The sequence below is a fragment of the Lutra lutra genome, chromosome 2 (assembly GCF_902655055.1).
Source record: "Lutra lutra chromosome 2, mLutLut1.2, whole genome shotgun sequence".
Lineage (NCBI taxonomy): Eukaryota > Metazoa > Chordata > Mammalia > Carnivora > Mustelidae > Lutra > Lutra lutra.
Window position 1 is genome coordinate 174995709 of NC_062279.1, and position 22866 is coordinate 175018574.

The 22866-nt window shown below is 40.6% G+C and overlaps 1 protein-coding gene across 2 annotated transcripts in view; it reads right to left on the reverse strand.

The window, feature by feature from the left end:
- The window catches only part of PDS5A (PDS5 cohesin associated factor A), a 137093-nt gene extending 118772 nt beyond the window's left edge, over positions 1-18321 (reverse strand). The window contains exons 1-2 of one of the 2 annotated variants that reach the window (XM_047719141.1): positions 17937-18321; positions 16903-17080 (exon numbers count right to left, since the gene is read on the reverse strand). In XM_047719141.1, the coding sequence (XP_047575097.1) occupies positions 16903-17040 (138 nt within the window). In that variant the 5' untranslated portion in view covers positions 17041-17080; positions 17937-18321. Of the gene's footprint in view, positions 1-16902; positions 17081-17713; positions 17852-17936 lie in introns of those variants that run through there. The other variant, XM_047719142.1, reaches the window with a different exon arrangement.
- Between the last annotated feature and the right edge of the window lie 4545 nt (positions 18322-22866).

The following is a 22866-nucleotide window of genomic DNA, read 5'->3' on the forward strand; positions in this document are numbered from 1 at the left end:
GATTTGCACAAGAGTAAATACATACTGTGTAGTTCTATTTAATGAAGTTTTAGAAGAGGCAAAACTAATCTAGGTTTAAAAAATTTTAAGTGTGATTACCACTGTGGGGGTGGGAGAGAGGCAGAAATTAACCAAAGGGAGCATGAGGGAACTTTCTGGGGTGATGGTAATGTTCTGTATCATGATAAGTGTTTGGGTTATACGTGAATAAGAACCAGTTAAAACTCATCAAATAGTGTTATTAAGATACGTATATTACCCTCCCACACCGGAAAACTATGCTGTGAATTCTAATTAATGCTATCTGTGCTAAAGAGTTTAGAGATAAAGTATACTGACAAATGCAACTCACTTTGAAATACATTTTAAAAAAATGGAATAGATGTATTCATACACACATACACACACAATAAAGCAAAATACAGCAAATCCAGTTCAACCAGTTAAGAACTGATTCAATCTCTCACACTAACAACCTGACAAAAGAGCATGTTTACTTCTGTGCATAAATATTATTTAACTCAGTCTGGTTTTTTATCCATAATGTCCAGCATTCAAAATCAGGGGAAAGGGCACCTGGGTGTCTCAGCTGTTGAGCATCTGCCTTCTGCTCAGGTCATGATCCCGAGGTCCTGGGATCAAACCCCATACTGAGCTCCCTGTTCAGGGGGGAAGCCTGGTTCTCCCTCTCCCACTTCCCCTGCTTGTGTTCCCTCTCTCACTGTCAAATAAATAAATAAAATCTTAAAAACAAACAAACAGACAGGAGGGAGATGGGGAGACAGATCCACTGTCAAAAGAAGCATACTTCAGCATACTTAAGCATACTTATGCAAAAGAAGCATAATTATTTTAAAGTATCTGAAAGATTAAGCATTTGGGCTTCTGTTAAAAATTAGTATTTAAACTTAACATAAAAATCCTGTAACTAATTTAAAAAATCTTTTTTAGACAAAATTTTTGAGAATAGTTAATATGAAATTTAGCAATAAGTAAAGTAAGATATATTTCTGGGGTTCTCAGTGTATATTCTCTGTATCAAGAATACCAGAGGGGCTTCATGAAAATGCAGCAGAAAAAAAAATGCAGAAAATTGAGGCCACCCCTAAACCACAAAATTGGCGGTAGAGGGGTGGGAGATTACCAAGTATCTAATTTTTTTTTTTTTTAATCAATCAGGCATCTAATTCTAAAAGCACCAGGTGATATTTTAAAACTCTAAAAATCTGAGAACTGCTAATCTAGATTAAAAGCTGCTGAATATGCCCAAGATTTAAAATCTCCATCCAGTTAAAACCAGCACCTAAAGCTCCACTTTGGCCAAATAAGAAAAGTCAAAATTAGGAATATTAAGAGGACAATACATTCAACTTAGATAAAAAACATAAGTAATACATAAAAAATAAACATTTGAGATTTTCCACAGTAAAAAGTAAATAGGAAGGGCACTGAAAATACTCTAGATGTTATTATAAAGATGGATATATATAAATATACATTTGCCCAGACCCAAAGAATGTGCAACGCCAAGAATAAACCTAAGGTAAACTATGGATTTTGGGTGATTATGTGTCAACACAGGTTGGCTAGAGGGCAAGAAATGTACCATTCTGTTAAGTGATTCTGACAATGGGGGAGGCAATAAATGTGTTGGGGGAAGGAAGTATATGGGAAATCTCTGTACCTTTCCTTCAATTTTGTTCTGAAACAAAAACTGGTCTATGGGGCACCTGGGTGGCTCTGAGGGTTAAGCCTCTGCCTTCGGCTCAGGTCATGATCTCGGGGTCCTGGGATTGAGCCCCACATCAGGCTCTCTGCTTAGCAGGGAGCCTGCTCCCCCCGCCCCCGCCTGTCTCTCTGCCTACTTGTGATCTCTGCCTGTCAAGTAAATAAATTAAAAAAAAAAAAAAATTGGTCTAAAAATGAATGCTTTAAAATATCATATTTTAAAGGATTATTTAATGATATGGATATGCTCATGCTATACTGTTCAATGAAGATCAGAATATAAGACATTTACAGTGTATCAAAATTTTATTTTTAGGGCACCTGGGTGGCTCAGTTGGTTGAGTGACTGCCTTCGGTTTAGGTCATGATCCCGGAGTCCTGGGATCGAGTCCCACATGAGGCTCTCAGCTCTATGGGGAGTCTGCTTCTCCCTCTGATCTCCCTCTCTCTCACTCTGTCTCTCTCTCTCTCAAATAAATAAATAAAATCTTAAAAAAAATTTTTTTTAATTAAAAAAAAAAGGAATATGGACTTTGGGTGATGATGATGTGTTTATGTCCATGGACTGTAACAACATACTACTCTAGTGTTGGATGTAATGGTGGGGGAGAGGAGATAGGAAGTTGATGGAATTCTGTACTTTCTACTTAATTTTGCTAAGGACTAAAATTGCTCTTAAAAAAAGCATCTATTAGGGGCACCCGGGTGGCTCCGTGGGTTAAGCCTCTGCCTTCGGCTCAGGTCATGATCTCAGGGTCCTGGGATCGAGCCCCACATTGCACTCTCTGTTCAGCAGGGAGCCTGCTCCCCCCCATCCCCCGGGCCCACCGCCTGCCTCTCTGCTTACTTGTGATCTCTCTCTCTGTCAAATAACTAAATGAAATCTAGAAACAAACCAAAAAAAAAAAAAAAAAAAAAACCCCCCAAAAACCAGCATCTATTTAAAAAAAAGCATTAAGTGAATAATAAAAATGTATAGAAAAATATAAAGAACAAGTGGAACAGGTATTATAATTTTAAAAATCTGGTAAAGTATCAACTAAAGGATGAGAAATGAATATAATAGAAAAAATCACATACAATTTACTTCCAAGAGATCTAAAATCAATTTCGTCTTATTACTACCTCATAATTTTTACCACTTTTTTCAAAACTATTTAGGTACATGCTTCAAGAAGAAAACCATTTTCTAAACTTCTGCCAAAAACCAACTAGTCTTCTTACACATGCTGACTCAACCATTAAACATTTTTATTCAAGGATTTTTTTTTTTCTATAATGAAAAATTCACCTATTTATTTTATAATGGCTAGGTGAAGGACACTCAATTCAAACATTTGAAATTATAGAACAATTATACATTGTCCAATAAATTACACATGTCCAAATACAAGTTTAATTTTCAAGTATTAAACTTAACAATTTAGCATCAGTTTATTATTATTCACTTAAATTCCTAATAGAAATTCTTAAAAATTTTGGAAAAAACAAGCACTAAAAGTCCAATTCATATGATAGTCTAGTACATAAAATTCTACTAACCACTCTTAAAATTTTACTCACCCATAGTCTTCACACCTAGTGTCATATAACTAAACTCTCACCAACTAACAGATCTATTCAGACAGTATCAATTAGAAATGGATTACTGTTCAATCAAAGATATCTGGTCTGAAAATGAGGACTAAAAGACCACAAATCACGCCATAAAGGTGGTATTCGTGTGTAAAGAAACTGCTTGATCACTTAGCTTTGTTAATCATGCAATACTATGACTTAGACACCAACTGACTCCTCAGCACAAATGTGTGAGAGTTTTTTTTTAACTCAAATTCCTTTCTTTGGCATTTAAGGATTTTAACAATTTCAAGAGGTACCTTCCTCTCTTTTCTCCCAACTACTCTTTTAAGATGCATTAGCTCTACCAAAACTGTTCTACTCATTTTCTTCAAACACACCAGGCATGCTTCTGCCACTCAGTTTTTGATCCTGTTGATTTGTCTATAATGTGTTACCACCTATTTGTCTACCACAGTCTGATCCTTCAAATTCCAGCCCGTCACCTTCTCCATAAAACTTTGCATGGTGATCAAAATTCATAGCACTTTTTTTTTTTTTAAGATTTTATTTATTTATTTGACAGACGAAGATCACAAGTAGGCAGAGAGGCAGGCAGAGAGAAGAGGAAGCAGGCTCCCTGCGGAGCAGAGAGCCCGATGTGGGGCTCGATCCCAGGACCCTGGGATCCTGACCTGAGCCAAAAGCAGAGGCTTTAACCCACTGAGCCACCCAGGTGCCCCATAGCACTTCTTTATTAAAAACAAACAAACAAACAAAAAAACCCCACAATACTAGTAATTGGCATTTAATTTATAAATTATATAAGATAATCTCAAATATTCTTTCTTCATATAAATAGAAATCCATTCCAGTATTATTCTAGTATAAATCCACTTTCCCCAATGGACTAATGCTATTTAAGGGCTGGTTTTTAAAAAGATTTTATTATTTGACAGACAGAGATCACAAGTAGGCAGATAGGGAGGCAGGGGCGGGGAGAGGCAGGCTCCCTGCCAAGCAGAGATCCAGATTCGGGGCATGGTCCCAGGACCCTGGGATCATGACCTGAGCCGAAGGCAGAGGCTTTAACCCACTGAGCCACCCAGGTGCCCTGTTAAGGGTTGGTTTTAACAGGACCAATCACAATGCTCCTACCTTGGCAGAAGTTTTAAATGGTTGATCTTAACAATTTTAAAACATGAAAAATAAAACATATTATAGCAGTTCCCAACTTTTAAAATATCACATCACAAGGTTGTATGGCCAGCTGAGTCCGTACAGCATATAATTTTTTGATCGTGGAGTTGTGAGTTCAAGCCCCACATGGTGTATAGAGACTACTTAAAAAAAAAAAAAAAATCATGGTATTGGCATTCTACAAACCAGTCAATGTCACTTATTTCATATGTGATTTTTAATATGCCTTCACCTAATTTCAATTTAATTCCAGGTTTTGAATTAAGACCTAAGTGAAACTTGATTTCAACACCATCTTTGTTGTTAACATTATGTCTCCATCTCCACACATCCTCATTTCTTTAAGCAAACTAAAAAAAAAAAACCTAGAAACTAAAGGAGTCACTCAATTCCCTTTGGGTTTTTAAGGAGATCTAAATAGGGTTCTTACCCCTCTGAACCTCAAGGTGATACGTAAGTTTGATCATTCCCATAAGGAACTCTTGTTGCTGGAAGTTAATAAAATGGGTTTGCAACATATTAATCTGCCAATTTTCTAATTTAAAAGTAGGCATTATAGGACGCCTGGGTGGCTCAGTTGGTCAAATGTCTACCTCTGGCTCAGATTATGATCCCAGGATCCTGGAATCAAGTCCAGTATCGGGCTCCTTGCCCAGTGATTAGCCTGCTTCTCCCTCTGCTTGTGTGCATGCCCTCTCTCTCTCTGTGACAAATAAATAAATAAAATCTTCCAAAAAATAAAAAAATAAAAGTAGGCATTATTTAAGAATACATTATGAGAGTCTGAGCATTCCTATACTAGCTGGTAGAAGTCCAAAATTGTATAACACCTATGAAGGAGAATTTGACCACCTTAAAAAAAAAAAAACTCATAAATTTACTCTTTGACCCAACAATTCCACTCCTAGAAATCTGCCTTGAAGATACACTTCTACAAATACAAAACATATGAACAAGGATACTGACATTAGGATTATCTGTAATAGCAAAATATCAGAAATAATCTCAAATGTAACAATGAGACTAGTTGAATAAACTATGGTACATCTACACATATAGTACTAAAATACAACAAAAAAGAATCAAAAAACGATTTCCAGATATGGAAATTTCCAAGTGAAAATGGAGTGATTTCCAAGATATACTAGGTGAAAAAAAGCAAAGTACAGAAGAGTACCTATAGCAGTCCACTTTTTTTTTTTTAAAGATTTTGTTTATTTATTTGAGAGGGAGAATGGGCAGGGTGAGAGGCAGGGTAAGAGAGAGAGAGAGAGAGAGAGGAGCAGACTTCCTGCTGAGCAGGAAGCCTGAGGCAGGGCTTGATCCCAAGATCCTGAGATCATGACCTGAGCTAAAGGCAGATGCTTAATTGACTGAGCCACCCAGGTACCCCAGTAGTCAACATTCTGAATAAAAAGGGAGACAACACAGAAAGGACCAAAAATTAATGAAAATGACAAGATTTATTTATTTTTATTACAGAGAATGTATATGCCTATATGAGTGAGGGAGGGGCAGAGGAAGAGAAGTCCTCCAGCATACTCCCTGATGAGTGTGAAGCTGTACACAGATTGAGGGCGGGGGATGTGGGCAGCAGCCTGGCTCTCCTGGGTCCTGAGATCATGACCTGACCCAAAATCAAGAGTTGGTCACTCAACCGAGTGAGCCACCTAGGCACCCCAAAAATGATTACCAATAGTGGGTGGGTGCATGGAAAGGATAAGGATGGGAGTAAGGCTTCTGAGAAGTTTACATTTTTATCTACTACTGACTCTTGAAACATGTAAAATTAAACAAAAAGAATGAAGTAATTCCTAAAACTGAGTACAAGTACTCCAACTCAACAACAATAAAAAAACAAACCGATTAAAAAAATGAACCAAGGACCTGAATAGACATTTCTCCAAGGAAGATGTACAAACAGCCAATAAGCATGAAAAGATGCTAAACACCACTCATCAGGGAACTGCAAATCAAAACTACAACAAGACATCACCTCACACCTATTAAGATAGCCACTATCAGGTGCCTCGGTGGCTCAGGCATTAAGCGTCGGCCTTCTGCTCAGGCCACAATCCCAGCGTCCTGGGACTGAGGACCGCATGGAGCTCTCTGCTCAGCAGGAAGCCTGCTTCTCCCTCTCCCACTCCCCCCCGCTTGTGTTCCTCTCTCACTGTCTCTCTCTCTCTGTCAAATAAATAAATAAAACTCTTAAAAAAAAAAAAAAGAAAGAAAGAAAGAAAGAGAGCCACTATCAAAAACAGAAAATAACAAGCACTGATAAGATCTGGAGAAATTGGAACCCTTGTGCACTACTGGTGTAGCTGCTATGGCACCAGTATGGGGGGGTGGTCCTCAAAAAAATTAGAAATGGAATCATCATATGATCCAGCAGTATATATTCTGGGTGTATATGCAAAAGAATTGAAAACAAGATCTTAAAAAGATGAATGCATAGGCATGTTCCCTGCAGTATTATTCACAATAACCAAGAAGCAGAAACAACCTAAATATCCATCAACAGATCACCATATAAAGAAAATGTGGTATATACATACAATGGAGTATTATACAGCCCTTAAAAAAATTCTGTCATATGGTACAACACAGATAAGACTTGAGAACATTTTGCTAAGTGAAATAAGCCAGTCACAAAAAGATAAAATGTGCTTCCCCTCACAGTATGTATCTAAAGTAAGTCAAACCCCTAGAAACAGAAAACAGAACTGTGGTTCCTAGGGGCTGAGGGAGAGGGGAAAAGGAGGGAGTTATTCAGTGGGTACATAGTTTCAGTTCCGCAAAATGAAAAAGTGACAGAGATCTGTCCTATTAACAATGCGTATATACGTGGAAGGGGGCAGAGGGAGGTGCACACACACAAAAAATGCACATAGTTAACAGTGCTGCACTGCAGACTTAAAAACAGTCAAGATGGTAAATTTTATGTTATCGATTTCTTAGCAAAATAAAAAAAAAAAGTCAAGCAAGGATCACATATACCAGTGGAAATAGAAAGTATTGTGTGTATAAAAACTGAATACAAACAGAAAGAAACCAATTATACATAAAATTGATATCACTTACACAAAAGAATTCAAATTCAACAAATACAGTACTCTATCAACCTTAGGGGGTCAACAAAACTGCAAAAAAATCATGCAAGGATACTGGTATAGTACTGAATTTTTTTTGAGCTTAGAGCTGGGTAGTACAAGGAAATAAATTTATCAAAGTTAAAGGAAAACAGGATTTATACTGTAGAAGAAAGATGGTATAAATATGGAATGGAGGAAGTTTAGGAAACACCATGGGGCTGGATTTTTTTTTTTCTAAAGTAACCTCTGCCCCCAACATGGGGCTTAAACTCACAACCCCAAGGTTAAGAGTCACATGCATGAGGTGCCTAGGTGGCTCAGTTGGTTAAGGGCCTAACTCTTGATTTCAGCTCAGGGTCCTGGGATCAGCCTTACAAAATGGGCTCCAAGCTCAGGGTGGAGTTGGCTTGTCCCTTTCCCTCTGTTCCCCCAACCCTGCTTGCTAAATTAAATAAATAAAATCTTAAAAAAAAAAAAGAAAAAAAGAAAGAAAGAAAGAGTCACATGTTCTACTGCCTGAGCTAGCCAGGTGTCCCTGTGGTGCTGGATTTTAACTGAACCGAATGAACTCATGATTTAAAGTATGTATCTACATTTCCTAACTCTACACACTGGAAGGGCCTGAAAAATTACATCCTACTACCTATGCGAACCCAATGCCCATGCCAGGACCTTGGTTTACAAACACCACTCTCTAACTAGAATGGAAATAGGACTCTGGAAAAAAATGACCTATCTAAATCTGGAGCAGGAAAGAAAGCACAAGGTGAACAGGTTGCACCAGAAAACTAAGAAGTGCTCAAAGACTCAGAGAGACATTTCAAAAAGACACTAGATGTTTCAAAATACACGAAGCCAGCATGCTCATTTTGGGATAATTTGACTCTCAAAGAAAATAAAGATAGCAGACTATAATGCACTGAATGAAGACTCCATGAATAATTTTTTTAAAAAGGGGAGTAGGTGAGGCTCAGATAGTTAGGTGTCTGCCGTTGGCTTGGGTCCTGATCTCTAGCTCCTGGGATCCAGCCCCACAACGGGGTTCCAGCTGGCTCAGCAGAGAGCTGCTTGTCCCTCTCCTTCTACCTCTCCCCGTGTTTGTGTGCACTCTCTCTCTCAAATGAATAAACTCTTTAAAAAAAGGAGGGGGGTTGGGGGAACAGGGGGAAGGCTCTTTTCTACAGAGGATGGCCAGCTAACACATTTAAGAAGGAATGATAGAATCAAAAAAAGGCAAAATTTTATAACCACCAAAGTTAAGTAAAAATTGTTAGAAAACAAATTATTCTTAAAAACTCTCACTTTAAACATTACTTAGTAATTGCAAAGCTGGGAAAGGGATATTTGCAATGAAAGAGTTTACCCATAATAACCAAATGATCAAACTTAGCATTAACCGGGGCGCCTGTGGCTCAGTGGGTTAAAGCCTCTGCCTTCGGCTCAAGTCATGATCCCAGAGTCCTGGGATAGAGCCCCGCATCAGGCTCTCTGCTCAGCAGGGAGCCTGCTTCCTTTCCTCTCTCTCTGCCTGCCTCTCTGCCTACTTGTGATCTCTGTCTGTCAAATAAATTTAAAAAAAAAAAACAAAACTTAGCATTAACCAATAGGACAAAATGACATTCTGTGCCTCCTGATGATGTAAAGGAAACTAACTACACATCACCCCTTGTATGGTAAAGTACATGCCAAAGAAGTTCAACCTAAGCACAACGAAATGAGACAAAAACAGATTATGACACTCCTATGAGACCAATGCTTCAAAAATGTCACATCATGGGGGCGCCTGGGTGGCTCAGTGGGTTAAGCCTCTGCCTTCAGCTCAGGTCATGATCCCAGGGTCCTGGGATCGAGCCCCGCATCGGGCTCTCCGCTCAACAGGGAGCCTGCTTCCTCCTCTCTCTCTCTGCCTGCCTCTCTGCCTGCTGTGATCTCTCTCTGTCAAATAAATAAATAAATAAAATCTTTGGAGAAAAAAAAAAAAAAGTCACATCATGAATGACTTCCCTCCTCCAACAATGGTGACAGAACTTTCTAGATTAAATAGAGACTAAAGAGGGGCGTCTCAGTGGCTCAGTCAGTTAAGCCTCCGACTCTTGATTTCAGCTTAAGTCATGATCTCAGGGTGCTGAGAGGGAGCCCTGCATCAGGCTCTGTGGTCAGCAGGGAGTCTGCTTGAGATTCTCTCTCCCTCTCCCTCTGACCCCTGCCCTGCACACGTGCTCTCTCTCTAAAACAAATAATCTTTTTAAAAAGGAGACCAAAGAGATGTAACATATGCAAATGATCCTATACTGAAACTTGGAGAGAGAAAAACTCCCAACTTTTAAAAGGTCATTTTTAGGGCAACTGGGAGAACTTTACTATGAACAGGATAACAGATAACACTGTACCATTTTAAGTTTGAGTGTGATAATGATCACTGGAGTTTTTTGTGTGTTTTTTTTTTAACATTTTATTTATTTATTTGACAGAGATAATAGAAGCAGGGGGAGTGGCAGGGAGAAGGAGAAGCAGGCTCCCTGCTCAGTGGGGCAACATTTTATGTTCACCTATACAGTATGTGGGGCTCAATCCCAGGGTCCTGGGATCATGCCCTCAGCAGAAGGCAGATGCTTAACTGACTGAGCCACCTAGCTGCCCCAAAGATCATCATTCTAAGAACCCTGAAGCATTCATGAGCAGAATGTCACAATATATGTGTTGGTATAAAAAAGTGTATCATGTCTATCTCCCTCTGTGTGTATATGGAGAAACAAAAGCAAACAAAGGCCACAAAATGTTAACAATTGGTAAACCTAAGGGAAGGGATATGGGTGTTGAAGGTACAATTTTTTCCAACTTTTCCAAATGTCTCAAAATTCAAAGTTGAGGTAATTCTTAAAAAGGAGTAGGTAGTGGAAAAATCATCATTAGGCAGCAATACTCTCCAGTAAAAATTCAAATAATAAGGGAAACAGGATTCTAAGATCAAATCATGAGATGCCCACATATAATTTCTCCCTACTTAGCACATAAAGAAATTTCTATGAACTTTTCTTACAGTATTTAAAATAAATTTCACAAATCTAGCAAGTTGGCTACAAAAATATACTATTATTTTTGAAAGTCAAGTGTTTTTCAAGTTTATGAATACTGCTAGAGTCTACAGTTGGTATACTCTGATTTGTCAGAAGAGCTCCTGTGATTAATCTATCTAAAGATGGCTACAAATTCTTTCTTTCTTCTTCCAATGAAAAGTAGAGTCATTTTTTTCTCCCCTTGAATGTAGATTGGGCAATGACTACTTTAACCAGTAAAGTAGATGTGACATTGCCAATTCTGTACCATGCCTTTAAAAAGTACTGGCAACTTCCTCCATGGTGTCTTAGAGTCTGAGTCCAGCTACCTCGTGAGGGAGACCACGTAGAGAAGCCCAAGGATTACATCATACATAGGAAAACGGGCCCAGCTGAGTTCAACCTTACAGCTGTTCCTACCAAAGCAGGAAGTGTTTAAGAGAAACCAGTGTGGCTCTTCTAGACCAGTTCTGACACCAGCTGAAGAAATGAATGAGAACTGTAAGGAACATGGAGAATAATAATCAAGTCAAGCCAAGCCTGCCCAAATTCCTGATTCACATAATTTGTGAGATAAAGAAGAAAAGTGGCAGATGTCAAAAGGTAGAAGCAACCCAGGTGTCCATTGACAAATGAATGGAAAAACAAAAGATGCTTTATATATACATAGTGGAGTATTATTTAGCCTTAAGAAGTAAATTCTGACACATACTATATGAGTGAACCTTGAAGACATTATGCTAAGGGAAACAGCCGGCCACAAAAGGACAAACACTACATGATTCTACTTATACTAGGCTCGTAGAATAATTAAATTCAGAGACACAAAAGTAGAAAGATGGTTGCCCCTGGCTGGGGGAAAGGGGAATCAGAGTTACTGTTTTTTTTTTTTTTTTAAGATTTCTTTTATTCATTTTTTAAAAAGATTTTACTTATTTATTCAACAGAGAGTGCGAGCATGTGTGCATGAGCAAGTGGGGGAGAGTGGGCAGAAGGAGAGGGAGAAGCAGGCTCAGGAAACCTGACTCTGGGCTTGATCCCAGGGTCCTGGGATCAAGACCTGAGCTGAAGGCAGCCGCTTAATGGCTTAACCGACTGAGCCACCCAGGCACCCCGCATATATTCATTTGAGAGCGAGCGAGCACGCGAGTGCACGCGAGCAGCATGCACTCACGTGCGCCTGCGCTCCCACAAACAGGGGGAGGGGCAATCGGAGAGGGAGAAGCAGACTCCAGCTGAGCCGGGAGCCTGATGCAATGTGACACCAGGCTCCATCCCAGAACCCTGAGTCCATGACCTGAGCTGCAGGCAGACCCCTAACCAAGTGACCCACTGCCACCCAGCTGCCCCAAGAGTTACTGTTTAGGGGGTACAAAGTTTCAGCTAGGGAATATGAAACAGTTTTGGAGATGAATGGTAGCGACAGTTGCACAACAATGTGAATGTGCTTGACACCACAAAACCGTACTCTTAAAAATGATTAAAATGGTAAAATCTATTATATATATTTTACAATAAAATTAAAAAACAAAACAAAACAAGACTTCACTGTTTTAAACCACTAGGTTTGGGGTAGTTCTTCACACAGCAACAAATGAGCAGAATAGTTCCTCTATACAAATGCAAGTCTAAAAGAAGAACTGTGCTAGTTAGCATTACTCCCCAAATACATATTGGCTATATTACAGGGCTTCATTTTAAGAAATCTTGCCTATTTAATTTTTTAATTTCCTAGCAGAATCTTCTGCAAAGAAGATTTAATACAAATATTAAAATAAAATATATGAACAGATTTTAGATTGGCAGTTAATACTGAATTATATATAAAATAAGCATCCTATGGGGCATTTAGGGATAAAAATCTTTTATGGAAGTGAAAATAATTATAATCCAAACAGTTATTTCTGGGATCCACCTGGAGGAAAAGACGGGAAAGAATTCACGGCCGGCCTTCCTGCTCCTAATCTCTTCTTCCCCTCTCACAACCTACAATTGATGAGAAAAGAGAGATGCCTTCCCTGAAATCAAGCCCACCATATCTTAATTCCTAACTATATCAAACAAGCCATGCCATAGAAAGAAGTGAGAGTGTGGGGCAGAGGGAATGGTTGACACAAAGACAAAGATGACAGGAAAAATACAAAGAAAAATACAGAAATAACAGCTGGTGGGAGAAAAATGGGGGACATATTCAGAACGAAACCCTGTTATTTATTTAATCTTTCCCAATTCTTAACACCAAAGGAGTAAGAATTTTGATATAATTCTGTGACTGAATGAATATTGCAGATTTGGGTATGAAGTTAATAGCCAGAGAACTGTCTGGGGTATTGAACTCTCAGATCAGGTAATAAGAAGTGAATATAAGGAACAATCTTCATGGCCCCTGCTTGGCTCAGCTGGAGTGTGTGACTACTGATCTCAGGGTCCTGAGTTCAAGCCCCATGTTGGGTGCAGACATTACTTAAATAAACACTTAAATCTTCAACCTGGTCCATCCCTCTCTCTAAAAAAATCAAGGCTTATCAAGGATCTTCCACTTCCAAAATAGCAAGAAAGGAAGGAATAAAATGTTAGCCAAAAAAAAAAAAAAAGAAAGAAAAGAAAAGAAAAATGTGAGTAGCATGTAGTTCTGTATTAATACATGATTTGAAACCGGCTGTGTATAATAAACTGCACGTAGAAGCACTTAATGGAACTTTGTACAACACTGTTTATAGGTGTATTTTGAATGTTATTAAAGTTATCAGACATGACTGCTACATTAGTTTCAGAATCCTTAACTATACAGAAGGAAGGCTGTTCGTGAACCATAAACCTTGATGCTTAATGTACCATTGGTAGTAAACAATCAGCTGTCCTTTCTAACAGGTAACTTTTGTATGGCCTTTAATATCTCTAAAATAAATATATAATTGTAACTTACCTAAATAATAAAAACTATTTATTTATTTATTTTAAAAAGCAGGCTGCATGCCCAACATGGGGCCTGAACTCATTACACTGAAATCTAGAGCTGCATGCTCTACCAACTGAGCCAGCCAGGTCACCCTAAGCAACCAAGCCATTGGTGAAAGTTTTCAGCTTTCTGTAACTAGGGTTGGTCACAATATCACAGACTCCATTTCTTCATCTGAAAAATCAGAACAGAACCAAATAACCTCTAAGCTATCTTTTGGATCTAAAATTCTAAATATCCATGGTATCTTTCTGGTATGCAAATTTGGTGGTAAAGACTTATGCAATTCAAAATATTTTCAAATTATCCCTCATTTCCAAAATATAGGTATTTCTCTAATCTACTATTACTATTCTTTCTAATCCAATATTAATACAAAGTATTCATTCGTCCACTGACCAATTATTTGCATTAAATGTGGTGCTGGCAGGGTACAAAAATAAACAAAAAGAGACATGGTACCTGTATTCATGAAGCTTAAACAAAGTTGGGGAGACAAACCAATAAACATACGCATGAATGTAATAGATCTGTAAAAAATTATATGAAGGAGCTAAAAGAACACGTAATGGGGAATCTAAGAGACTTCCCTTAAGAACAACAGATGAGTGACAAAAGATGAACAGACAAAGGAATTTGAGAAGAGTACATATATGGGTTATGCAACGTGGAATCTGTCTAGGTAGAAATGAACATGGCATGTTCAAGGAACTGACTGAAGGCCAGTGTGATTGGAAGTGTAAAAATATTAAAATACTTCCTTGAAAACTGAAATTAAAACCTATAATATATACCCAAAAGTATATCTTAGCTATTCCAAAAACATACTCTAAGAACCATTTTCAAGAAAGCTTCAAAACTTTCTTGAAAAAACTTACAATTGCTTCTGTTAAAAAAAAAAAAATGCTGTCCTATTATCTCCTTGCAAAAGATCAAATTAACTCATTGATTCCCTTTTTTTAATTGCAAAAAAAAAAAATCACAACTTCTTAGTTATACTTAGATCCTTTTAAGAAAATCAGCTATAAGAATGAAAATAAATTAGATGCTACTGCCCTGGTTCTGCCACTAAGCCACTCTATGACTGATCTCGATACATATTACTTGGCCACTCTGGCCCTAAATTTTCTTATCTGTGAAATACAGGGAGTTCTAGAATTTCTTCTAAGATCCTTCTAACTCTAAAATTATGGTTTTGTTAAAAATATTTGTCCCATTCTTGAAAACTGAAGAGAATGGACCAAACATCTCTGAATTCCACTAAGATTTTACCTTTCTTTAAGCTCAGTTTGCATTTATACAGCATTTGAACATTGTTGCTATGCTATAATAAAAAAAACTACTTTATAAAATTTGCCCATAATTAAGGGTCTAATAAACACAAAAATTATCAAAACTGGTTAAACACTATTAAAAATCTATGCTTCCACTGAGACAGTACTACTTTAACCAGGGATCCCTAGAAAGCACAATTCAAAACAGACTTAGAAAAACAAGGGGAAAACAAAATCATAAGATTCTTAAGAAAAGCAAAATTTTAGCAGGACATTCAAACTGGTTAAAATGCATGTCAATTTTAACTTCCAGAAGAACTCATAACAAATGATATCCTAATCCAAAGCTCATTCTAGACTTGGTTACATGTCCATTTATATAACAGCATTTCTGTTATATCTGTTATATCTCTATCCTCAAGTAGAAAAAGTACATATGGATTATCCATCACTAGAATTCAAGATTTCACTATTTTTATATGAAAATAAAAATTAAAAGATATAAATTGTTTACTTAATAGCTTTGCATTTCATAATTTTTCAGCAACACCATTCAATATAACCTTAAAAAGCATCAATTAAGGGCCTCACCTCATGTATAATCTCTAGTATCAAATCTATTTTAATGGAAGGTACTGTGTCCTTTTCCTTCAAAAGAGTCAACAAATTGCAGAATCTAATTAGATTTTAAGAACTAAGGTAAAGGAATACTTTCAATATTCATTCAGTACTCACAACATCATAAACATTTAGTAGGCACTATATAATAAGCTCTAGAACAAAGGGGCAAGATCATTCCCTAAAAATACATTTCATCAAGTTGCCCAAGGTAGAAACACTGTCATCATTGTTTCTTCCCTCACCACCCACCAAGTCTGATTGATTCTAACTCTGAAACATTTCTAGGATACTTCCCTACTTCTCTTCCCACTACCATAGCCCAGCTTCAGGATTTCAACATCTTTCACCTACACTTTTTACCAGTTTCCTATATGGATCGCCTGCCTCAAGTCTTTCCCTCTCCTTGCTCCATTCTAGCCCTAGTTGTGACAACCAAAAAATTTCTGACAAATGTTCTCTGGGGATCAAACATGCCCTGGCTGAGGGACATCTGGCTGGCTCAGTTGCTTTAGTCCTGGACTCGATCTCAGCTTAGGTCTTGATCTCACAGCCCTGAGTTCAAGCCCTGCACTGAGCTCTGCACTGAGCTCCCCACTGGCCGTGGAGCCTACCTGAACGAAAGGAAGAGGAAGGAAGGAAGAGGGAAGAAAGGAAAGAAAGAAAATACCCTGTCTGAGAACCACTGCATCAAGTTGATCCTTAATAAGAACAGCACTATCTCATAAGGCTGTGGGCACAATCTATGTCCATGCAACAGAAAAAAGCAAAAAGCTGACCAACATAAGGCTGGAACTTACAACCTCGATTTTAAGATCATCACCATGGCTTAAATAAGCTAACTTAAAAAGAGCTAAAATATTCTCCTGAAAACCCCTTTGAACATGTGGACCTAAATCATCACCTTACTTCAAGTCTGAATTTTGAAGTCAGTACATTCTGTCAAAGTTTAACAATACTAAATTCATATTTAAGCTTCTGGATATTAGAAAATTGTGACCATTTACTAAAATGCTTTGGTGATAAATCGATCTCCTCAGAAATGAACGGAAATTGGAACCCTCCTAGGCAAGCTATTGCCTCCATTTAAGGTTGTAAGCTACTCTGAACAGTATTCTCATAAATATTTCTAGAAAAAAGTTATTTAAAAAGCACTTAAATTCTCATGTTTGAAAAAACAAGCACATTCCCTTTAATTTCCCATAATGATTATATTCCTACAGAACTATTCAAAGATACGGCCAAGAAAGAACAATACCTTTCAGAGAGAGTAAAAAAACGAGATGATAAAATACCTAAAAAAGCCCGGGTAGGTCAAACTGTAAAGGCCAGGCCTAGCAGTGCAGTAATACCACAGGACAGAGCACCCCCTCCCACAAACGTCTGAAGTGTGAACACTGTGTCCAGTCGCTTACCTTCAGTCGCTTGATCATTTCATCCGTGGTGATCTTGTCGGTGATCTCCTTTACCCCCGGAGGGTAAGCGATCTTCCCGTCTGCACTCACGACGCCACAGAGGGCAGTGGCAGGCTTGGGCTGCGCGGTGAAGTCCATCCTGAGGGACAACTTTTCTTTCACAGTCCTCTACCGGCCTCTATCGGTCAGAAAACAAAAGTTCAGCGAGAAAAGGGAGACTTTGTAACCTCTTTTTTCATTTCAAAAATCTCTAATCTGAAAAGGGCCCTTTCTCCGGGAAGGCCGGGGACTCGGCGGCGGCACCGCCGCTCGCCCCTCCCCGGGCCTGGACCCTGGTGGCCGCCCCGCCACCCCCACTCCCGCGGGCCCCGCCAGCCCCGGGCCCACGGGGCTCTCTGGCCCCAGCGGCCGCGGGAAGCGCCGAGCAAGCGCCAGGAGTTTCCCATTCCGCCTTTCACAATGAAATCCACCCCCAAGCACCGAGGTCCGAAGTTTGGCAGCATCCCGAGCCCGGCGAGGCCCTCACGGCCCCCGCTCGGTCGGAGAGAAGCTCCGAGTCCCCGCCCGGCCAGTCCCCTCCGGGAAAGGAGACGCGAGGCCTATAGGGCTCGGCTTAGGCCGCAAAACTAGGGACCCAACCCGACCCACACGCAACGGTGGCTCCGGGAAACGAACGCCTTTGCCGGGCAGAGCTTCGGGACCCCCGGCGTCCCCGCCACGCTCCCGCCTCTCCCCTGTCCCGCGGGAGGGGAAAACAAGCCGCCCTCCACCCCAAACCCCACGCCAGGAAGCGGCTGACGCGGCTCCGCACTTCACATTTTGTTCCTTCAACTTCGGCGGAGGGGCCCCGGCAGCTTCTCTCGCCCCCGACTGCTCGGTGCCGTCCGGCGCTGCCGAGGCCTTACTGACACCTCCGGGCAGCCCCGCCGGGCCTCGGTCCCGCGCCCCCCCCCCCCCCCGCCCGCTCTGGTCTCCCCTTCCGTCCCCTCCCTCCACCAAACCGAGGGCGGGAGCCGAGCCGCCGCCGCCTTTACCTCCTCCTCCTCATGCGGGCGGAAGGTGCATCGAGCTCCCGGGCCTCTGTCAGGTGGTTGCGCCGCCGCCCCTCGTCGGGCTGCACACAAAGCGGCTCCGCGGGTCCCGCCGCCGCCGCCGCCCGCCCCGGAGCGGCGCTGGGGCTGGCGGTGCCGAGGAGGAGCAGCCGCCGCGGGGGGAGACGCGGGGCGAGTGTGTGCTGGGCGGGGAGACACTGCCGCTCTCCGTCTGGCCGAGGAAGAGCAGCCTCCGAGAAGGCTCCTCCGGGAGCGTGTGCGCCCGTGTCCGCCCGAGACCCCCGCGGCCCGCCCGACCGCACCTCGCGCCGGCCGGGTCCGCCGACCGGGACCCGGACGCCCCTCGCAGCGGCGCGCGCCCGGCCGTCCGTGCCCCCGGGAGCCGGCCCTTCGCGCACACACCAGCCGGTCACGCGAGCGGTGCGAGAGCACGCGAGAGCAGGGCGCGCGCCTCGCTCCCTCCCCTTCCTCCGCCGGCCGTGCCTCCGCCTCCCTCGGGCCTGAGGCGGCCGCGCGCGGGGCGGACAGCGCCGCCACCCGGTTGGCGCCAAGACTTGTCGCGCGGAGCGCCTCTGGGAGGATTGGACCCAAAGGGCAGGCAGAGGAGGGGCCCCTGTGGCGGGAAGAGAACCCGGTCCCAGAGGCCCCTGTGAGGGCAGGCAAGACGAGATGAGCTTTACGTTACGCCGCGAAGATGAGTTCATGACTTTTGGGGGTCATCCTGAGAGGCATGGACGGAACTGCTTGAAAGACGGTTAATTACTCGGTGAAAATGAACTAATTTCCTCCCCAGGAATAGAAGATCTGCAAACTGAGGAAAAGTTTTACAACATGGCACGACGTGAGCTACTCATTCTTGTTCCTTCTGAAAGCCACAGGAGTTTTTGCCTTCCCCTCCTTGCATTTCTAAAATTAATATTTTGAAAGATAGAAAATAAGAAAGTAGCTTTGAGTCGAATAGTTCTCAAAGAATGGTCTGAAACGTAGGTTCCTGGGCTCCACTCCCAAACCTAGAGAATAAGGATCTCTGAGTGACACCCAGAAGGAAGCGTATTTGCAAATTAGATGGTTCTTGTGAATATGGAAATAAAAATATTTCTTAAAAATGTTTTAAATATACCCAGAACAACTTTTTCTTTTATCCAAAGGAAGACCCAATGCAGTGGGTTTGAACAGTTTAATGTTAAAAAAAACAAAACAAAACAAAAAGGCAAATGAACCTCCGGCGCTCATGTATCAGAAGATGAAGTTGAAAAAAGAATGGAATAATACGAAATAGCATTCAGCTTTTGAAACATCACTACCATAGTTTAAAATTATATTCGGTTGTATTCGATTATTATTTGTGATGAATATCCACTGGTCTTTTCCACATCCTTTACTTGGTCTGAAAAATATTAAAGGTAATGTACTCACTGAATTGTTTTTCAGATATTACACAAGGGAGCTCTCATCTTGGAATGGAACTGGCCATAGTTGCTCATTTGCTAGAACTACCCAAAAGTCAGTGCTTTGTTCTTGGGCATTTAGAGTAGCAGACAATCCATTTAAGTTCATCTTCATCCAAACAACTGAACTTACCAAAACCTACTCTCTTTTAAGTGCTCTCTCTCAAGGTGTTTTTTTTTTTTTTAATCTGTCATAAATAACAGAAGAGTGATGCTTTTCATTTTCTTTTTTTTCCGAGTAATTTACCCATTATTAAATGGAATTTTATATATGCTTATAAGTTTTAATTTTACACAATTTATGACTTTGTTAATATGTTTGACTTTATAAACACTCACAAGATTAGTAAGTCCTAAGGATTACAACCCGTAAGTAAACTAAATTTAGGGGCCCCTGGGTGGCTTAGTTGGCTAAGGGACCGACTCTTGATTTTGGCTCAGGGCATGGTCCCAGGGTTGTGAGATTAAGCCCGGTATTGGACTCTGCACTGGGCATGGAGCCTGCTTTAGATTCTCCATTTTTTTTTTTTTTTAAGATTTTATTTATTTGTCAGAGAGAGAGGGAGAGAGAGCGAGCACAGGCAGACAGAATGGCAGGCAGAGGCAGAGGGAGAAGCAGGCTCCCCGCCAAGCAAGGAGCCCGATGTGGGACTCGATCCCAGGACGCTGGGATCATGACCTGAGCCGAAGGCAGCTGCTTAACCAACTGAGCCACCCAGGCGTCCCCATTTTTTTTTTTAAAGATTTAATTTATTTATTTGACAGACAGAGATCACAAGTAGGCAGAGAGGCGGGGCGGGGGGGTGTCCCTGGACCCTGGGATCATGACCTGAGCCGAAGGCAGCGTCAACCAACTGAGTCACCCAGGTGCCCTAGATTCTCCATTATTTCTCCCTCTCTTTCTGCTCCCCCAGACCCCCAAAATAAATAAATAAATAGAATTTATACAATTCTGAAAAATAGGAATTCTGAAATCTCTGCTTTTAGCCTCCTTTCTTAAACATTTGTCTCCACTGTTGTATATGAGAAGGGATACATTTATTTGTGCAATAATTATAGAGTGCCTGCTATGCAAGACATTGTTTTGGGCATTTAGAAAAAATTGGTAGTGGAGAGGGGAACAGAAATTCCTGCCTATCCTGGTGAAACTTAATTTGTTTGGGAAGAGATAGACAAGAAAATAAATAAATTGTTATGGAGAAAAATGGAGTAGAAGAGGAATGCAGATCACATGCAGCCTTTTAGGCCCTTGGTCTTTGGAAGGACTTTGGCTTGTACTATGACTGAGATGGGGGAATTATTGAAGTATTTTAAACAGAGAAGTGACACGATATGATTTATGTTCCATGAGCCAGGCAACCTTGGGCACATTACTTAGTCTTCCTGTGCCTTATTTTCTTCTCATCTGTAGAACAGATATAATAGTTTCTATCTCTGAGGGTCATTATGAGGAATAAATAAGTTGACATTTGTAAAGTGCCTAGAATTGGAACTGGTACATACTCGGCTCTACATAAGTGCACTCTCTCTCTCTCTTTCTCTCTCTCTCTCTACCTGTATATAATGAAAGAATCATTATAGCTGCTGGGTTGAAAACAATGTAGAAATGCAAGTATAGAATTAGGGTAACCAAGTATAAGACAACTACAAAAATCCCAAGGAGAGATGGTAATAAGGACCAGGTAATAACAATGAAGATGATGAAAAGTGTGACTAACACTTGAAAAGTGGCTACTACAACCAGGAAACTGAATTTTTTTTTAAAGATTTTATTTATTTATTTGACACAGAGAGCGAGAGAGAGACCAAAAGTAGGCAGAGAGAGAGAGGGAGAAGCAGGCTCCCCGCTGAGCAGAGAGCCCGATGTGGGGCTCTATCCCAGGACCCTGAGATCATGACCTGAACCAAAGACAGAGGCTTAACCCACTGAGCCACCCAGGAGCCCCCTGAATTTTTAATTTAATTTAATTTTAAAATCTAGCCACATGTGGCTAGGTCACTATTATATTGGACAGTGCAGTTCTAGAGTATAGAGTTCAGAGGAGTGATTGACAGAAAATGAGGTTAGAAGATAAACTGTGTTCATATTGAATACTACAGATGTTGAGCAGGGTGATAGTTTAAAAGGATGAATTGGGGTAATAGAAGACTAAAGCTGTGCATGGTGAAAGTGGACTAAGGTAAAGTATAATCAAACAGATAAAAATACAAAAATATTTAAGATATTTAATGCAGTTCTAAAAAATGTCTATTCTGTATATCTGAAATTACTTACTTGCTTTTCGATCTGAAATGAACTAACTAAATCTGTTCTGAGTATTTTCACAAATTATGAATCATCCGTGTACCTCTGGTCACAGAGAAATTAACCATCTGTCATAATCACTATGAAAGTTGAAAAAATGGTGCTTTATTTTAGTGTCTTTCCGGATATCACTGACATCTTGGCTTAGATTTGCTAAAATTGGAATCTAGGCATATAATAATAATAATTTATCTATCTGTACTAAACTAAGTAAGTTTGACATGTTTCACTGATGATTGATAAAGACAAAATTATATGAAGCCTGGGGGCGCTTGGGTGGCTCAGTCGTTGGTCGTCTGCCCTTGGTTCAGGTCACGGTCCTGGGGTCCTAGGATTGAGCCCCACATCCGGCTCCCTTACTCGACCAGAAGCCTGCTTCTCCGTCTCCCTCTGCCTGCTTCTCCCTCTGCTTGTGCTGTCAGATAAATAAAATATTTAAAATTTTAAAAATATGAAGTCTGAATCATTTTGGTCTAATATGACCAAGACATTAGTGATTAACTTGTCATAGTAATTTAAAGTCTTTATTTGAATTCTAGTTTCTTAGTCTCCGTGCAAATCTCTCTTCAGTTTAAACTGTAAAGGCTGACCTGCACCATCATAAGTTATAGCAGCCTCCTTTTTTCTTTTTTTAAGATTTTATGTATTTATTTGAGAGGAGAGTAAGAGAGAGAGAGAACAAGCAGGGGGAGGGGCAGAGGGAAAGGAAGAAGCAGACTCCCCACTGAGCAGGAAGCTCTGGGATTATGACCTCAGCTGAAGGCAGACACTTAACTGACCAAGCCACTCAGGTGCCCCTATCAGTTTCTTAAAGTTGTTTAATCAAAATTAAGTATTACTTAACTAGCAGGGAAGACAAACTATAACCAAACATTTTCAAAACATGAAAGAAACCACAGGTATAAACAAGATGAGTAAATCTTAGTGACATAATCTGATAACTTGTTTATAATGTTCAAAAGCGAAGCTCAGGGGGGTGGTTCCCCTGAAGTACAAAGGGAAGGAGGGAACACAGGGGGACATGATGGGAGAATGAGTGCACAGGTAGATGTCTTCCTATCAAAGCTTTAGTCTTGGGCAGAGTGGTGGCTTCACGTGTGTTCATTAAATGATAAGTGAATGAATGTATGAATGAATAAGGAAATCCATACACCAGTGA